General features: G+C 46.3%; 1 protein-coding gene across 4 annotated transcripts in view; it reads left to right on the top strand.

Moving 5' to 3' along the window:
• The window catches only part of STK16 (serine/threonine kinase 16), a 120,119-nt gene extending 113,422 nt beyond the window's left edge, over window positions 1-6,697 (top strand). For all 4 annotated transcript variants that reach the window (XM_069227183.1, XM_069227184.1, XM_069227182.1 and 1 more), the window contains one exon: window positions 4,796-6,697. In XM_069227183.1, the coding sequence (XP_069083284.1) occupies window positions 4,796-4,934 (139 nt within the window). In that variant the 3' untranslated portion in view covers window positions 4,935-6,697. The remainder of the gene's footprint in view (window positions 1-4,795) is intronic.
• The last annotated feature ends 13,506 nt before the right edge of the window (window positions 6,698-20,203 follow it).

Here is a 20,203-nt window from a genome sequence, read left to right as displayed (position 1 = left end):
AGACTACTTCCTAATTTCGAATCTGCTTTTACAAGCTGTTAATGAGTCTGAGATTCTTCCAGCAGCCTTGTCGGGTCACTCCCCGGTTTCACTGTCTCTATGACTCGGACAAGTTTCACCCTTCCGTAAACAATGGCGCCTTAATATCTCCCGCTACCGCACCCGGGAGGGAAAAGAGAAGCTTAGCTCTCATGTTACAGAATATCTCCATAATAACAAAGGCTCGGTAGCCTCACCTTAACTGCTTTGGGCTGCGGCTAAGGGTGGCGATCAGGGGGCAATTAATGAGAGACGCCGCCACTGCCAATGCCCAAAAGCGTGACCAGCAGAAAGCCCTAGAAGGCTGTATCCTACAAACTACACATGACTATAGCCGTACCCCTTCCACTCACCTCCGACGCCGATTGGACCACGCTAAAATGGAGCTTAACTCTCTTTACACATCTCGTGAAGAATATGCCCTACGGAGACTTAAGGGCCGCCATTATGAGCATGGGGAGAAAGCAAGCTGCCTATTAGCTGCCCAGCTCCGCCAAAGAAAGGCGACATTGGCCATTCCGGCTCTATACAACGCACATGATTCACTTATTACACATCCCCCAAGAAATTGCCAATGAGCTTGCTCACTTCTATCGGACCCTTTATGCTCCAGAGGTGACGGTAGATCAGGTAAAATTACCTGAATTTCTGGAGAAGGCGAACTTACAGCCCCTTTCGGAGGAAGGTAGGGCTTTGTTGCTGGAGACATTAGCAAAGAAGAAATCAGGCAGGCTATTGCCAATCTGCCATATCATAAGGCACCCAGTGGAATTCTATAAATGGGCGGGGGAGGATTTGGTGGCAACCCTCTGAGGCCTTCCACGGGGCCACACAAACTGGCTCTCTTCATCAATTATCCAAGCGAGCCTCTATTGTAGTACTGCCCAAACTGGGTAAGGACCCTCTTATGTGTGGCAGCTACTGCCCTATCTCCCTCTTCAATGGAGATGTTAAGATCCTGGCAGGGATACTCGTGGCACGTCTCAAGAAAGTTATACCCTCCCTGGTTCATCACACACAGGTTGGCTTTGTGACGGGCTGTTCTTCCAGAAATCACCTCAGCACACTATTCCATGCTATCTGGGCAACACGGGACTCACATGAGGAAACCCTAGCCCTCTCTTTGGATGCTGAGAAGGCCTTTGATTGCATAGAGAGGTTGTACCTCTTTGAAACACTAAAGCATTTTGGCCTCGGAACCAGTTTCATCAAAATGGTACACCTGCTATACGACTCTCCGACCGCACAGGTCAACTGCAGGGGGGTTCCTTTCTGATACGTTCCCGGTGCACAGGGATACCCGCCGGGGCTGCCCTCTGTCACCCTTGTTGTTCCTTCTGGCTGAGGAACCCTTGGCAGCCACGATACGTGGCTCGAGTGACATCTCATGGATATGCATTCCTGGTGGGGATTCTACTAGTTACCTATATGCTGATGATATTCTACTTACCCTTACCAACTTACCCAAGTCCTTGCCAGCACTGCGCACCATCCGCTCTGAGTTTGAGCTCCTGTCAGGTTATAGAATTAACTGGGGTAAGAGCAAGGCCTTACCGTTATCCCCGGTAACAGTGAGCTTGTCAGTCCGAGATTTCTCGGTCAAATGGAAATGATTGCACCTGCAATACCTTGGCAAATATATTAATAGAGGACTAGAGAACATGATCACAGATAATCTTGACCCGCTTTTAACCAATATGAAACGTGACTTTGATAAATGAACGCACCTAGGCTTATCCATGTGGGGCAGAGCACCGCTATGGGACAACGGGGGTTGCTTATAGGTAAGATAACCATCTTCTGGGAAAAATGGCGCTCAAAAGGCCTTTACGGACTGGACCAACTCCTGCATGGGGGCACATTGAAATCCTTTACAGAACTGAGAGAGGAATTTGATCTACCTGGGTATCACCTATGATGCTTTGTTCAGCTTAAACACTGCTTGGAGGGATGACTAGGAAGGCCCCCATGGGACCTTCCTCAGTCTCCGATACTTCACTTTTTGGAGACTTGGGGATCTTCCTGGGGTTCAATCTCCGGGCTCCACGCCCAGTTAAATCGTCACCTTGTCTCCTTCCCACTTTTACTCACCACTAAGGCAAAATGGCAGACACGCCTTCAGACTGAATGCGAATTGGAGGATTGGGCTGAACTGATAGCGGCCAAGGACCGGGGGCCTAGAGAAGCTCACCTGAAAGTTCAGCCTATTCAAGTCGCTGTACGATTGGTACTGGACCCTCAGAAGTTGCGCTCAGCGGGTTTATTATCTCATGCCTCTTGCTGGAGATGCCCTCATGATCATTGTGATCTGCTTCACATTCTGCATGATTGTCCAGCTATACACACTTTCTGGCAGAAGGTAGGGCATACCCTCAGAGAGACACTTCCATTACCAACCTCTCTCACTCCTTCCCTCATATTATTACATGATACCAGTGAATTAAGCTGCCTAATGCGACAACAACGTCTACTACATACTGCGCTTGCTTCAGCTAAGGTGTGCCTACTGAGACACTGGCATACAACTCAGGTTCCTCTTCATGGGGAATGGATTGCTGCTATGTGCCAGGCAGCCATGCATGAGAAACTAATTTATAGTCTCCAAGACAAGCTAGAGGTTTTCCTCCAGCCATGGGCACCCTTCCTGCGTCGAGGGATTAGGAGGCTACATGCCCACATACCGGTCTACCACCCTGCCTTCCCATTTGGAGATGTTGACCCCCTTCCTTCAGATGGGATATGCTCATCTATCACCCATTCATAAGGCTCCCTTCCTCTCCAGTACCTACCACCCCCTCTACGAATCAGCTACCACCACGCATATCCTCCCCCAGGACTCACCACAGTACAACCCCTCACCCTTCCCCGTTACGTCCCCATCTCCTCCCCTTACTTCTTCCCCCGGCCGACGCCCTTGTTTCTGTCCTTGTTCTTGTTCCCATTTCCACTCTATACCCTTCTCATAGTTTCATAATTATGTTTCATTTTTTCCCCTCTTTCTTCTAGGTCACGAATATTGTGTCCCTACTTCTCTCCTCCTTGCTGATTCTGGCTCCTCTACCTTACAGTTCAAAATGAATCCTTGAGCAGTGGAGCAACACGACCGACGTTCACTATTCTTAGGGCTCCAAGTCTAGCACCAGCTATTCTAACTCTTTCACCAACATGATCTCTATTGCCTCAAACTCTATGTACTAAGTGGGGGCGCCCCTACCACCTCAATACCACCCAGAGTGTGCTTGACAGGGCAATCAGTCAAGTCATCTCATCACATATCCCCCCCTTTCTCGACCCTCCCTGCATGTCCATTGACCCGCCTCCCCAGACCTATAAGCCCGGCCTGTCCTTCTTCTGATCTCCCTCCCTCTCTTCTATCATTTACCCCTGTATTACGGAACCCGGGATATACATGAACCAAGCATCCCCTTCCGTAGGCTTTTCTAGGAACGTCCCTACCTCGCGAGGTTCCCCTCTCTGTCACCCACAGATGTGGTAGTTGTGGTGTAGGGAGGTGGGAGGTACTTAATTAATGAGTGGGGATTGACATAACAATCTGGACCAACTGTGAATACTGTCATGGAGATTTGTTTGGAATCGTGGTTATTTCTTTCTACAACTATGAAGCTGCTTATGTTGGAATGTTAGTTACACTGTGTTATGGAATGCTGCTTTTGGTGTTGAAGCCATGCTTACCATTTATTTGCCCATGGTCATGTTGTAACTTCGCATGATTTTAGCCTTCTACATTTTTGGTTTTGTTTCGGTAGAGGGGCTGGGTCTAAGTACAGGACAGCTGTCTATTGTATGTTGAAAGTGATTGGAGCACTATGTTAATTTTTCTGTTCTTGCTTTTTTGCTTCTACAAATCTCTAATAAAGAAATACAACACACAAAAAAAGAAAGTTGAGAAAGATCACCAACAGCCGATATGCCCAACATAAGAAGTAAAATATAGCAGGTGTTTGCGCTGTATGCTCTGCAGGTGATGGGAAGACCAATAACACAAAGAACAATTGGTAGATGGATTGTGCAAAGTTGTGCTTGTTACCTTAATCAAAGAGCACACTGTGCTAGGTAAAAGCTCCTTCAGCAGTGTAGCTTTTAATGCAAGTGCTTAATAGACTTGTATGTGAAACTGCTCCACGTTCTTTTATTCACTCTGTTACTAAGCATTACTAGATGGATATTTAGAAACAAGAAGCAGCTTTAGGACAGATCATGTTAAAACATTCATACTTCGCTATCCATCACCTCAGGTGGAATAATGCTTAATAATTGAAAAACAGCCTGTAAATCGTGAATAATGTCACACTGCAAAAGGAAAAATTACCATACCTGTAACTACAGAGTTGCAGCTTAAGGCTATTCTAGATTGACAGGCTGCCATCTTGCTTCCCTAGTGAAGGGGTTAGTGCTAACATTAATGATTAAGCATATTTATACATTTCACCTTCACATCTGGCTAGAAACTGAGAGATGGTAACAGTGCCCAGAAAAGGTTTATGTTGATGGTTTTGCATTATCAGTCACCATATGGTCGACTAAGCCACCGCCTGAAGCTGCAGGACTATTGTTACAGGTGAGTAACTTATTTTCTCAGACAGACACAGATAAAGAATGACATTGACTTTCAGGACACTTCACAGTGCACCTCTTATGTATTTGATGGAAAGCACATTGCTCCCTACATAAATAGCCAGAAGGAAGGCTGTGTTGTGGAACTCTGATATTCATCAGTCTTTTCTTATCCCAACAGATACTCTCAGGAGCTGAAGGAGCTGCTGTCCGCCACAATGACTGTGGATCCCCAGGCCAGGCCTCACATTTCTTGGGTGTTAAATCAGGTGGACGCACTTCTCCCTCTCACCACTGGACAAGCCACGACCCGGATATGACATCAGAAGTTGCTCTGGCAGGATAAAACATCACCTGGTGACCTACTAGAAACAACACCTCAGTGTATGGTCGGAGGGTGCTTTGGCAGGATATGACATCAGAGGTTGCTCTGGCAGAATAAAACATCACTGGGTGACGTACAAGAAGCAACTCAGTGTATGGTCAAAGGATGCTTTGGCAGGATATGACATCAGCGGTTGCTGTAGCGGTATAAAACATCACAAGGTGACGTACAACAAACAACTCATGTATGGTCAAAGAGTGCTTTGGCAGGATATGACATTCCATGGTCTTTTCGTAGGATATGGCAACAGGAGTCTAAGCACTATAAGACATTCCATTGTATCCAGGCAGGATATGACTTCACAGGGTGACCCGACAAGTAATATGTCATCGTGCCCTGGCCGACTATGAGGTTTCAGGGCCTTTGAAGGGTATTACATCTGAAGGTATTTTGGCATGAAATGGCATCAAATATGGTCTCACAGGATATGACATTACCAAGTGCTCTATCCGGGTTTAACGTCACAAGCCGGCCTGTCAAGAAACATCACCTCAGTCTATGAAATATCAGGTTATCAATGCAAGATGTGGCATAGCAGGTGCAGAGTGCCCTATGAAAATTAGATACAATAATTTAAGCATCACAAATAGACTTTCTGAGCAGAGTTTTTCGCAGGATGTGACCTCACAAGAAGGCATGGCCAATGACGACCTGAGGAATATCACATAAAATGATTCAGAAAGTGAGACACTTGAATGGTTGTGACATTAAAAGACCTACATTTTCAGCTGAGAGTCCTACCAAGCTTTTTTGGTACATCCTTTCCTACTCGCGGGATGCCTTCTGTGTCATTTTAATCACGAAAAATTGATTTTTATTTTTATATTTTAGTCTCCGCTCGCCTGCCTGCACTTCTCTTAGGAGAGCGTGTGTATTGAAGGAGTCATTAGACTTTCTCTTATTCCATCTACTTATTTCCCCAGTGCCCCTATTCTCTTTTCTCCTCCCCCTTACATCTCCCACTGTTTGGGAATGTGAGTTCAACAGTTTCATCCCCTTCCACTTCCCTGAACTTTTTGTGGGGTATGAAAGTTCACCCCTCCTTAAACTTCGCCATGCCCCCTTACCTCTGGGATGGGTGTCTGTCAGTCACCTGCCTTCTCACTACCTCTCCTTTGAAGTATGTGTGGACTTGTTATAAAGTTTGTTTTAAAGTCTTTTATAGGTACTAAAAATTATACATTTTATGTTGTACTTAATTGCCTATGTTTTAAGCCTTTGTCGACATGTACTGTTTATTCCCTTTAGAGGGACAAAAAAGGTGACGTTTCACAGACCATCTCTGCTTGATGATCACTTTGAAATGTTCTTCTAGAAAAATGAAGGAGTTGTCTTTCGCCACCCCTATGTTTCGGAGCTTCTGCCCCTTCCCCATTCTTGGGGATCATAACCCCATCCACATTCTTTGAGGTTGTCACCCTCTCTCTGGTGGCGGAGGATTCCTTTGTCTGTATTTATTTTTCAGTATAAATAAATACACAAAATATGTCATCACATCTAGGCCAGTAGGCTAGATTGAAAGGTCAGGGAGCTAGGAAAAGGGAGTTGGGCTCTGCTAATGGATCTTAAAGGTTGCAGATTTGTACTTCTACGTTCATGTTTTCATGTGTGTATGATACATGGGTATTGACACCATTAAAACCCACCAGGCATTCAAGTACTGACATGAAAAATACAATAAATACCATGAACCTGGAAGTCTTAGTCATAAGTGTCTCTTCCTTGTTGGTTGTTGTATCCTTTTATGGAAGTCTTTATCACCTCTCCATCGGTGATTGCCATCACGCCCTCTTCACTGGTGGAGGCCTGTTGGTGGTGCTACTTTGGTCAATGTAGCCAACGAAGAAGATATAAACAGTATAGGCAGGCTTTAAACTGGGTGTCTTTTCACCCAGTTTAAAATATTACCTGGTCAGCTCTTCACTACCCTAACCACGCCCATGGTTCTCTGGACCTTTTCTCTTTATTGTTGTGACATGCAGTTTATCCTACTGTGCCTTTTGCCTACAGGGAATTTGGTTCAGCTCTATCTTGGGCTTTATTTGCCTCATTTTCTGCTTATTTAAGCATTCTGTGTTCCTTTCAGTATTCATTCTCTCTTGTGCATTTTATGCCTCCATTACCCCCTCTTTACAGTACTGGTCGGTCTGCCCTTTTCATACTACTTCCTCTTCACTGTGTGAGTATTTGTTTCCAGTCTACCCCACCTACTCTTTGCTCAGACACTTCTTCACTCTTTCCCCCTCTGTGTTGTGTGGGATATCTTTGTTTCTCTTGCTCTTCAGGGCATCCCATCACCCGTGCATCCCTAGCAAAGGGCAGACATTAACAATGACTTTGCCTTTCTAGGGCGGGCACAGAATAGAGCATCACTTGCCTGCAAGAGCCTTAAGCCATAACACCTGTTTCACTGAAACCTACAAGGTACGATATAATCATGCGCCCTGCCTAGCACCACTTATCACCATGCCGCGAAGACCTGGAACTCCCTTCCCATCCATCTCAGAAGATCTCCCATTCTATCGCTATTCAAAAAAGACCTAAAAACGGCTCTTCACCTGATCGCCTCTGTTCTTCGATGACCACTCACTTACTGTCCCCCCCACCCCGCGCCTTGAGACCCTAGCGGGTGACTAGTTGTGCTTTACAAGTACACTGATTGATTGAGACCCTAACTCATACACATCCTACTAACACACACCCTCAAACTAAGAACAACTCATGCTCATTAATGCTCGCTCTACAATACTCCACACCCCACACGTCTCACACCTCATCACCTGTTGCAGTCATTATGGCACCTTCAACACAGAAACATGGTTCACCCTCACATCCTTGAAGTCCTTCTTCCCACAGGCTATAGCATGCCTAGTAGACCAAGCACATAAGAAGGGAGGACACCTTGTTGTCTTCCAGAATTTTTCCTGGTCCTGTAGTCTAGGCAAGCAACAGGGAGCTACATGGAGCTGCTGACATACCATTTCCAATGCTCTGCAATTCAGGTCATCACCTCCCGTTTCATACAGATGTCCTGCGCAAAACATAGACTTCATTGATGAATTCTCAGATGTCCTTGACACCTTCTCCATCTGACATGCCCACGCCACCATCTTTGGTGACGTCAACCTCCCAGACAAAACAAGCAAACAAAAAAACAGCACCTCCCTCAACCTCTTTGACACCCTTAATGTAGTACTGCACGTCACACAACTGACACGGCCCTCCACTGTTACTCAAGCTTGTCCTCTCAACATCACCAGCAATCCAATGGACAACACCCACAGCTCCCGAGTGGACTGCCCACTTTGCCTTCCCTATCATTCTGCTCAGCATCCTGCCAACAAACTAAGGTCAACCTAAATGAGAAGACCAGACCTCCAGAGCCGTTCAAGACCTCTCCATAGGCAACCTATGTTCTCATTTTGTGGACATATTGGGGCAAATTTATGAGATGTGCGCCATCACGTTAGTGACGCAATGGTGGCGCACACTTTTCAACCATATTTATGAGGCCATACAAAGCCAGTTTGCTTCGCTTTTAATGGCCTCATAGACGTGGAGTGGGGCAAGGCAGCGCAAATTGCTGTTGCCTTACTCTGCGTTAGGAAGGCATTCCATGGGCATTGTCGTGGCTGTTCCTATGCAACATCCATGGATTTTCACACATCCCCAGGTGAGGCACAACAAGGAGAAAAATCTTTATTCCTCCTAATTTCTTTCCTCTTTCTATGTGTGCTGCATCCTGCAGCAGACACAGAGGAAAAAAGTCTCCCAGGATTTTATGTGTGCAGGAAGGTGCCACCTCCACCACTGTGCAAGGGTGCTTGCATCAGTGCTAGGCTGTTGAAACAGTGCCAGCACTGGGGGAAGGGACAGCAATGTGCTGTAAGCCATAGATAAGGTGCATTCCTGCCTTTTTACTTAAACGCAGGGCAGCGCATCAAGGGGACTTGCAACGCTGCCTTACGCCAAAACCCTATAATTCTGCGCCATTGTTTTATTTGATTTACCCTCCATAAAGTAGGCATTCTGTGTACCTTTTGGTGTGCACTTACTATTGTGCGGGCATCCCTAGATTTAGACAGTCACCTTCAAAAAATGGTGCATTAGTGTGAGAAGATTTAAAAACACTGCAAGGTGAACCTGCTTATATATCTCTCACCCCGCAGGTTTTAGACTGCTACAAAAACTGAAGTGTATGGCCCTGAGGTGGACGGTTCTTTAATCCTCTGTGCTGGCTGTGTGCCACTCCACGTGTGGGCATGGACTGGAGACAGCTTCTATAGTGTTACCAAAGCAGTCATTTCTTGCTACCACACTCACATACCTGCATCATGTTCTGTCATGCCCTACTCTCAAGTGTGGTCGCACATGCTGCACAGGTCCCTTGATTTCACTGCCAGTGTGGATACCAGATACTTCTGTCACACTGGAAGATTCTTTTCACAATCATTGCCATGTTAAGGTCTGGCTTGGCAGTGCAGCCGTCTATAATAAGTATTGTTACCAGTTCTGTAACATGGACATAGAGTGAGAGTTGCACTCAGAGGAATATACCTTTTCACCTCATGCTATTGGCTGTTTGGTGTATCACTAAGCTTCCACTGCAATGCACGAGGGACTATTTTACTTCTAAAAAAAATCGCTATCACTTGTACATGCACAGTATATGGAAAGTACAACTTTTTTTATATTTTCTTATTACATTAGGTTTTTTATAAAGTTTTGTCAGTACTGAAGTGTGTGTTGTTACCCCAACACCTCTGCTACCACACGAAGTAACATGACCAGTGCCACCATTACTGTGACCATTCCCACTTCTGCCATTACCACCTTAAGTGCTGGTAGTACCATTTCTACCACCATTACGAATACCACCTCAAGTGCTGCTACTACTATTACCACCACTACCACGTCAAGTGCTGCTACTACCATCATCACCATCTCAAGTGCCACCACTACCATTACTATCACCATTACCACCTTGTGATGCCACTACCATTACTACCACCATTAATGCCACCTGTACCGCCCCAAGTGCTGCCCCTAACATTACTACTGTTTCCATCTCAAGTGTCACTACTCCCATTAATATCACCTTTTCCACCTCAAGTGCCACAACTACCATTACTGCCACTATTACCACCTCAAGTGAGGCCACTACCATTACTACCACAATTACCACCCCACGTGCCACCACTACCATTACTGCCACTATTACCACTTTCAAGTGCCACCACTACCATTACAATACCATTACCACCTCAAGTGCCACCACTACCATTACCACCTCAAGTGCCACCACTACCATTACCACCTCAAGTGCTGATACTACAATTACTACCACCTCAAGTGCCACCACTATCACCATTACACCTCATGTGCCACCACTACCATCACTACCACCTCAGGTGCAACTACTATCATTATTACTTCAGGTGCCATACTACCATTACTATCACCATTACCACATTGTGTGCCATTGCTACCATTATTACCACCTTTACCACCCCAAGTGTTGCCACTAACATTACTACCACCATTACCACCTCAAGTGTCACTACTCCCATTACTATCACCATTATCACCTCAAGTCCCACCACTACTGCCACCATTACCACCTCAAGTACCACTACTACCATTACTTCCACCATTACCACCTCAAGTGCCACCACTATCATGTCTATCACCATTACCACTACCATTACTGCCACTATTACCACCTCAGGTGATGCCACTACCATTACTAACACCTCGGGTGCCACCACTACTACCAGCATTACCACCTCGTGCCACCATTACTACCACCTCAAGTGCCACCACTACCATTACTGCCACCGTTACACCACACGTGCTGCCACTACCATTACTACCACCTCAGGTGCCACTACCATCATTACCACCTCAGGTTCCACCACTATCATTACTACCACCATTACCACCTCAAGTGCCACTGCTACCATTACTACCACCATTACTATTACCACCTCAAGTGCCACTACTCCCAGTTCTACCACCATTACCACCTCAGGTGCCACCACTCCCATTACTATTACCACCTCAAGTACCACCACTACCTTTACTACCACCATTACACAAGGGCCACCACTACCATTACTACCACCATTACACAAATGCCACCACTACCATTTCTATCACCATTACCACCTCATGTGCCACCACTACCATTACTACCACCATTACACCACATGTACTCCCACAACCATTACTACCACCTTTACCACCTCAAGTGCCACAACTACCATTAAACCACCATTACCACCTCAGGTGACACTACTACCATTACTACCACCATTACTACCTCACATGCCACCACTACCATAACTGCCACTATTACCACCTCAGGTGATGCCCCTACCATTACTACCACCTCGGGTGCCACCACTACTACCACCATTACCACCTCATGTGCCACCATTACTACCACCATTACCACCTCAAGTGCCACCACTACTATTACTGCCACTGTTACACCACAAGTGCTGCCACTACCATTACTACCACCTCAGGTGCCACTACCATTATTACCACCTCAGGTTCCACCACTATCATTACTACCACCATTACCACCTCAAGTGCCACTGCTACCATTACTACCACCATTACTATTACCACCTCAAGTGCCACTAAACCCAGTTCTACCACCATTACCACCTCAGGTGCCACCACTCCCATTACTATTACCACCTCAAGTACCACCATTACACAAGGGCACCACTACCATTACTACCACCATTACACAAATGCCACCACTACCATTTCTATCACCATTACCACCTCATGTGCCACCACTACCACCTCATGTGCCGCCACTACCATTACTACCACCATTACACCACATGTACTGCCACAACCATTACTACCACCTTTACCACCTCAAGTGCCACCACTACCATTAAACCACCATTACCACCTCGGGTGACACTACTACCATTACTACCACCATTACTACCTCACATGCCACCACTACCTTTACTGCCACTATTACCACCTCAGGTGATGCCACTACCATTACTACCACCTCGGGTGCCACCACTACTACCACCATTACCACCTCATGTGCCACCATTACTACCACCATTACCACCTCAAGTGCCACCTCTACTATTACTGCCACCGTTACACCACAAGTGCTGCCACTACCATTACTACCACCTCAGGTGCCACTACCATTACTACCACCATTACCACCTCAGGTTCCATTACTACCACCATTACCACCTCAAGTGTCACTGCTACCATTACTACCACCATTACTATTACCACCTCAAGTGCCACTACTCCCATTACTATTACCACTACCACCTCAAGTACCACCACTACCTTTACTACCACCATTACACAAATGCCACCACTACCATTTCTATCACCATTACCACCTCATGTGCCACCATTACCACCTCACGTGCCGCCACTACCATTACTACCACCATTACACCACGTGTACTGCCACTACCATTACTACCACCTTTACCACCTCAAGTTCCACCACTACCATTATAACCACCATTACCACCTCAGGTGACACTGCTACCATTACTACCTCAGGTGCCATTACTACCATTACTATCACCATTACAACTTCAAGTACCACCACTACCATTACTACCACCATTACCACCTTAAGCGTCACCAATACCATTACTACCACCATTGCCACTACCATCTCAAGTGCCACCAATACCATTACTACCACCATTATCACCTCAAGTGCTGCCATGACCATTACTACCACCATTACCATCTCAGCTGCCACCACTACCACCATTACCACCTCAAGTGCCATCATTACTACTACCTCCTCAAGTGCCACCACTCCCATTGCTACTACTACCACTACCACCTCAAGTGCCACCATTACCAACTCGTGTCACCACTACTACTACTACCACCATTAACACCTCACATGCCACCACTACCAGTACTACCACCGTTACCACCTCAAGTGCCACCATTACTACCACCATTACCACTACCCCCTCAAGTGCCACCATTACCATTACTGCCACCATTACCACCTCAAGTGCGGCCACTACCATTAATGCCACCATTACCAGCCTTGCTCAGTGCCATGAGAGACAGTGGTGGCATCACTTAGTGCTGGACTCCCTTCTTGCCTTCAGACGCCCCCCCCCATCACCCTCTGGGAGGGATACTTGTGACTCTTCACACTAGAGACTGAACTCCTCAGGGTACTCAACCTTCACCTGCCCTGGTGTCTTTTGGGGGGGAGGGGCACGAAGCACTGTGCATTACCTCCTCTTTCTGCTACATCTAAATTAAAGCCTGCCCCAGGCCATCTGACTCCAGTGGCTGAAAAGGTCCAGAAGAAGCCACACTTTGGCATCTATCGGGGCCTCTCAGATCATCTGGACACCCACTCCCTGACACCCAAAGAGACCCCCCTGCTGGAACATATCAGAGCTCAGGGCAGTGTCCTGGCCCTAAAGGCACTTCTTCCAGTGGTCAGGTCTAGGGTAATGGTAGTCCACTCTGGCACACCATTTTTACCTTGCGTAAAGGTAATATTTCAGGGCTACTTGCCCTTTAGTGCACTGGTCCTTTGGATGTTGTCCAGGGCACTGGTCTTCCCAGCAGTCTGTCTACAGTTCTCGACCCACATGTGGCTATTCGACCAGGAGGCCCTCTAACCACTCACTAGGTTTTGGGCCCACCCAGCCGTGGTCTCCTTTCCCACCCACCATATTGCAAGCTTAGCTTCTTGAATGGCCAGAGACCCTGTACTCACACACTTAATATGAATCTCCACACACTACCGCTTTATTTACTCAAACACACTTGGGGACCGATTTCGATCTTGGCCGTATTACCGTCAATCTGCTGCTGCGACAGGCCCGAGTACTCTGTCAAGTAGACAGTGGTCCGCCTGCCGTATTTAGATGTTTTGTGGCTGAGCCGCTGACCACCACAACAGAGTGCTCTTCGCAGCCATCAGGGCTGCGGGTTCCCACCGCCCTTATTTAGATGTTACATTCCTGCAGGCAGTGTACTGACGGCGGATTGCTGACTGAGGAAGGAAGGACGTCTCAGGGCCCAATGGACATCGAACAATGGCAGTGGCTGTGGAATTGAGATAAGCCACACACACTCACTGTACATTAGCCATATGTGTCCCCCTGCACAACACACCACACAACACTCCACATATGCACTATTATCCACTGTTATTCCACCACAACAGGTACATGCCGTAGACACACCTTGCCATACATCCATAACACAAAATACACACACTATAAACACTACACACACACACACACACAACAACCACACCTGAGTGTTAAACACAGCAACACAACACACAACCAAACATACAAAACAGCAGACCCACATGCAAGTGACACAGCCACATCACCCACTACACCTCACCCAGCCAATCCAATCCAATCGCATACACGTACTGCCTTACATACACAACTGGTAGCACAAGAGTACAGGTAGATGTACCCCTGCAATGTGTCCACATGGACATAGTTGACAAGTATGATTGTGACGTTATTGTGGTGTGAGCATTCATTTAGCAAGGAATACTTACACCATAATGACAGCTCAGTATGTGTGTGAAATGTGTATTGTACCAGTGCATCCCCATCCATGTCTGACGCAATTGTCTTCTTGACATATGCATGTTACAATACTTTTTAAAAATGACTGTCATGTATGTGACTGCACTGGTCCCAAGCCATATTCTGTGACCCCATAATGTACACAAGCACTACGGGTTCACTACCTTCAAATCCGGCGACAGGGGAGTCGTGTTTTCTCTGTGTTCCCAGTGGCAGCAGGGACGGAAGGTCTTGTCCAGTCGAAAACAGAAGTGGGTATGGGGGAAAAAGGTACGTTTTTACTTCATTTCCCACCCAATCTGCCAACTCAGATGTGGAGGTCAGACCGCCACGGTTGGCTTGGTGGTAAGGCACATCCAAATCTGCCCAGTGATCAGAATGGCCGGCAGTCTACTGCCTAGTGGCCAACCAATATCTAAATGGGGCGGGCAGACTGCCAAGCCTGCGGGCGGGTTTTCCATCAAAAAAGGACGCGAGCCAGTTAACGCCAAGATCTAAATCAGGCTCTTAATGAGACTAGCACTTTATTTACTCAAATACACTTAATGTGAATGTCTGTGTGTCACATGGGAGCTGTGTCTGGATGTCCCATAGGAGCTGTGTCTGTGTGTCCTGTTGGAGCAGTGGCTGGGTAACCCATGGAAGCTGTGTCTGGGTGTCCTTTGAAAGCTGTGTCTGGGTGTCCTGTAAGAGCTGTTTCTTGGTGTCTCATGGGGAGCTGTGTCTGGTTGTCCCATGACAGCTGTGTCTGGGTGTCCTGTAGGAGCTGTTTCTTGGTATCCCATGGGAGTTGTGTCTGGGTGTCCTGTCGGAGCTGTGTCTGTGTGTTTAGATTTCCTGTGGGAGCTTTGCCTGGGTGTAAAGGGGGAGCTATATCTGGGTGTCCGGTGGGAGCTGTCTCGGTGTCAGTCTATCTAGGTGTCCCATGGGAAGTGTCTTGGTTTCCTGTAGAGCTGTGTCTAGTCCGTGTGTCTGGGTATCCCGTGCGAGCTGTGTGTGCGTGTTGTGTGGGAGCTGTATCTGGATGTCCTGCATAGTTCTGTCTTTGTGTCCTGTATGAGCTGCGTCTGGGTGTCCTGTGGGAGCTGTGCCTGGGTGTCCGTATGTTTAGGTGTCTTGTGGGAGCTGTTTCCGCAGATGCAGTGGGAGCTGTCTCTCTGTGTCCCATGGAAGCTTTGTCTTTGTGTCCCTCTGGAGCTGTGTATGGGTGTTCACCAGGAGATGTGTCTGGGTTTCCTGTGGGAGCTATGTGTGGGTGTCCCGTGGGATCTGTGTCTGGGTGTCCCGTGGGATCTGTGTCTGGGTGTCCCCTGGGATCTGTGTCTGGGTGTCCCCGGGGGGCTGTGTCTGGGTCTCCTGTGGGAGCTATATGTGGGTGTCCCGTGGGAGCTGTGTATGGGTGTCCCCTGGGAGCTGTGTATGGGTGTTCACCTGGAGATGTGTCTGGGTTTCCTGTGGGAGCTATGTGTGGGTGTCCCATGGGATCAGTGTCTGGGTCCCCTGTGGGATCAGTGTCTGGATCCCCTGTGGGATCTGTGACTGGGGGTCCCCGAGAGATGTGTCTGGGTCTCTCGTGGGAGCTAAGTGTGGGTGTCCTGTGGGATCTGTCAGTGTGTTCCCTGGGAGCTGTGTCTGGGTGTCCGTGTGCACATAGATTTTGTGCACACCACACATAATCAGTGCTCACCGCAATAGGATTCTGTGCATACCACATTATTCACAACTTTTGCCACAAAGATTCTCTGCAGACTACATATAATCGTAACCCACACAGGACATAGATTCTGTACACATGACACAATCATAACTCACACAGCACCTGTACACACTTATTCATAACTCACATAGTACATAGATTCTGTGGACTCCATAACTAATCACAACTCAGACAGCGTACAGATTCTGTGCACACCACCTGATCACAACTCGCATATCATTTTGATTCTGTGCAAGACACAACTAATCACAACTTGCAGCACGTAGATTCTGTACACACCACAACTAATCGCAACGCATGGCACATAGATTCTGTGCCCACCACAACTAATCACACCTCACAGCACATATAGCACATATTACGGGTGCACAAATAATCTCAATTCACACCGCATATATTCTGTGTTCACACCACAACTAATCACAAGTCACGGCACATAGATTCTGTGCACATCACAACTAATCACTAGTCGCAGTATATAGATTTGGTGCACACCACAACTAATCACAAGTTGCAGTACATATATTCTGTGCACACCACAACTAATCACAAGTCACAGCATAGATTCTTGCAATCGCTGCTAAAAACGTGGAACACTCTTCCCACCCACCTGCGACAGACCAAATACCTCCTTACCTTCAGGAAATGTCTCAAGACCTGGCTGTTCGAGCAGTAGCATCACCTCCCACCCTCCTTTCTCCCCCAACCCTCCTCAGTGCCATGAGACCCTCATGGGTGAGTAGTGCACTTTACCAATTTATGATTGATTGATTCATTGATTGATCACAAGTCACAGCACATATATTCTGTGCACACCACCACTAATCACAAGTCACAGCACATAGATTCTGTACATACCACAACTAATCACTAGTCGAAGTACATAGATTCAGTGCACACCACAACTAATCACAAGTCGCAGTACATATATTCTGGGCACACCACAACTAATCACAAGTCGCAGTACATATATTCTGGGCACATCACAACTCACATCAGATAGATTATGTACACACCACAAGTAATCACAAGTCACAGCACATAGATTCTGTGCACACCACAACTAATCACAAGTAGCAGTACATCGATTCTGTGCACATCACAACTAAATCACAAGTCTCAGTACATAGATTCTGTGCACACCACGAGTCACACCAGATAGATTCGGTGCACACCACAACTAATCACAACACCAAAACTAATCACAACTTACGCTGCATATATTCTGTGCACAGTACAACTAATCACAAGTTACGGCAAATAGATTCTGTATACACCACAACTAATCACGTGACAGCACATAGATTGTGCACACAACTGATCACAACTCCACAGCACAGATTCCATTTACCCACACCTCATCACAACCCCACAGCACATAGATTCTTTACATACCATATCTCATTACAGATCCACAGCAAAGATTTGATTCACCACAACTCATCACTACTCCACAGCACGTGGATTCTGCACACACCACAACTAACCACAAGTCACTGCACATAGATTCTGTGCATACCACAACTAATCACAAGTCACGGCACATAGTCTGTACACACCAGAACTAATCACAACTCATGGCACACATATTCTGTGCACACCACAACTAATCACAAGTCATGGCACATAGATTCTGTACACACCACAACTAATCACGTCACAGCACATAGATTCTGTGCGCACCACAACTAATCACAACTTCACAGCACATAGATTCTGTGCACACCACAACTAATCACAAGTCACAGCACACAGATTCGGTACACTCCAGAACTAATCACAATTCATGGCACATATATTCTGTGCACATCACAACTAATCTCAAGTCATGGCACATAGATTCTGTACACACCACAACTAATCAAGTCACAGCACATAGATTCTGTGCACACCACAACTAATCAAAATTTTACAGCACATAGATTCTTTGCACACCACAACTAATCACAGCACATATATTCTGTGCACACCACAACTAATTACAAGTCAAGGCACATATAGTCTGTGCACACCACAACTAATCACAAGTCACAGCACGTATATTCTGTGCACACCACAACTGATCACAACTTCACAGCACATATTCGGTGCGCACAACTAATCACAACTCACACCATATAGATTCTGTGCACACCACAACTAATCACAACTCACAGCACATAGATTCTATGCACACCACAACTAATCACAACTTCACAGCACGTAGATTCTGTGCACACCACAACTAATCACAAGTCACATCACATAGATTCTGTACACTCCAGAACTAATCACAACTCATGGCACATGTATTCTGTGCACACCACAACTAATCTCAAGTCATGGCACATAGATTCTGTACACACCACAACTAATCACGTCACAGCACATAGATTCTGTGCACAGTACTACTAATCACAACTCACGCAAGACAGATTCTGTGCACACCACAACTAATCACAACTCATCACACACAGATTTTGTGCACACCACAACTAATCACAACTCCACAGCACAGATTCCATGCTTACCCCCACCTCATCACATCCCCACAGCACATAGATTCTGTGCACACCACAACTAATCACAATTTTACAGCACATAGATTCTGTGTACACCACAACTAATCACAAGTCACTGCACATATATTCTGTGCACACCACAACTAATCACAGCACATATATTCTGTGCACACCACAACTAATTACAAGTCAATGCACATATAGTCTGTGCACACCACAACTAATCACAAGTCACAGCACATATATTCTGTGCACACCACAACTGATCACAACTTCACAGCACATAGATTCGGTGCACACAACTAATCACAACTCACACCATATAGATTCTGTGCACACCACAACTAATCACATCTCACAGCACATAGATTCTGTGCACATCACAACTAATCACAACTTCAAAGCACATAGATTCTGTGCACACCACAACTAATCACATGTCATAGCACATAGATTCTGTGCACACCACAACTAATCACAACTTCAAAGCACACAGATTTTGTGCACACCACAACTAATCACAAGTCACATCACATAGATTCTGTACACTCCAGAACTAATCACAACTCATTGCACATATATTCTGTGCACACCACAACTAATCTCAAGTCATGGCACATAGATTCTGTACACACCACAACTAATCATGTCACAGCACATAGATTATGTGCACAGTACTACTAATCACAACTCACGCAAGACAGATTCTGTGCACACCACAACTAATCACAACTCATCACACACAGATTTTGTGCACACCACAACTAATCACAACTCCACAGCACAGATTCCATGCTTACCCCCACCTCATCACATCCCCACAGCACATAGATTCTGTGCACACCACAACTAATCACAATTTTACAGCACATAGATTCTGTGTACACCACAACTAATCACAAGTCACTGCACATATATTCTGTGCACACCACAACTAATCACAGCACATATATTCTGTGCACACCACAACTAATTACAAGTCAAGGCACATATAGTCTGTGCACACCACAACTAATCACAAGTCACAGCACATATATTCTGTGCACACCACAACTGATCACAACTTCACAGCACATAGATTCGGTGCACACAACTAATCACAACTCACACCATATAGATTCTGTGCACACCACAACTAATCACATCTCACAGCACATAGATTCTGTGCACACCACAACTAATCACAACTTCACAGCACATAGATTCTGTGCACACCACAACTAATCACGTCATAGCACATAGATTCTGTGCACACCACAACTAATCACAACTTCAAAGCACACAGATTTTGTGCACACCACAACTAATCACAAGTCACATCACATAGATTCTGTACACTCCAGAACTAATCACAACTCATTGCACATATATTCTGTGC

The sequence above is a fragment of the Pleurodeles waltl genome, chromosome 3_2, assembly GCF_031143425.1.
Source record: "Pleurodeles waltl isolate 20211129_DDA chromosome 3_2, aPleWal1.hap1.20221129, whole genome shotgun sequence".
Taxonomy (NCBI): Eukaryota; Metazoa; Chordata; class Amphibia; order Caudata; family Salamandridae; genus Pleurodeles; species Pleurodeles waltl.
Note: the sequence above shows the minus strand (reverse complement) of the source record. Positions and strands in the feature narration are given on the sequence as shown.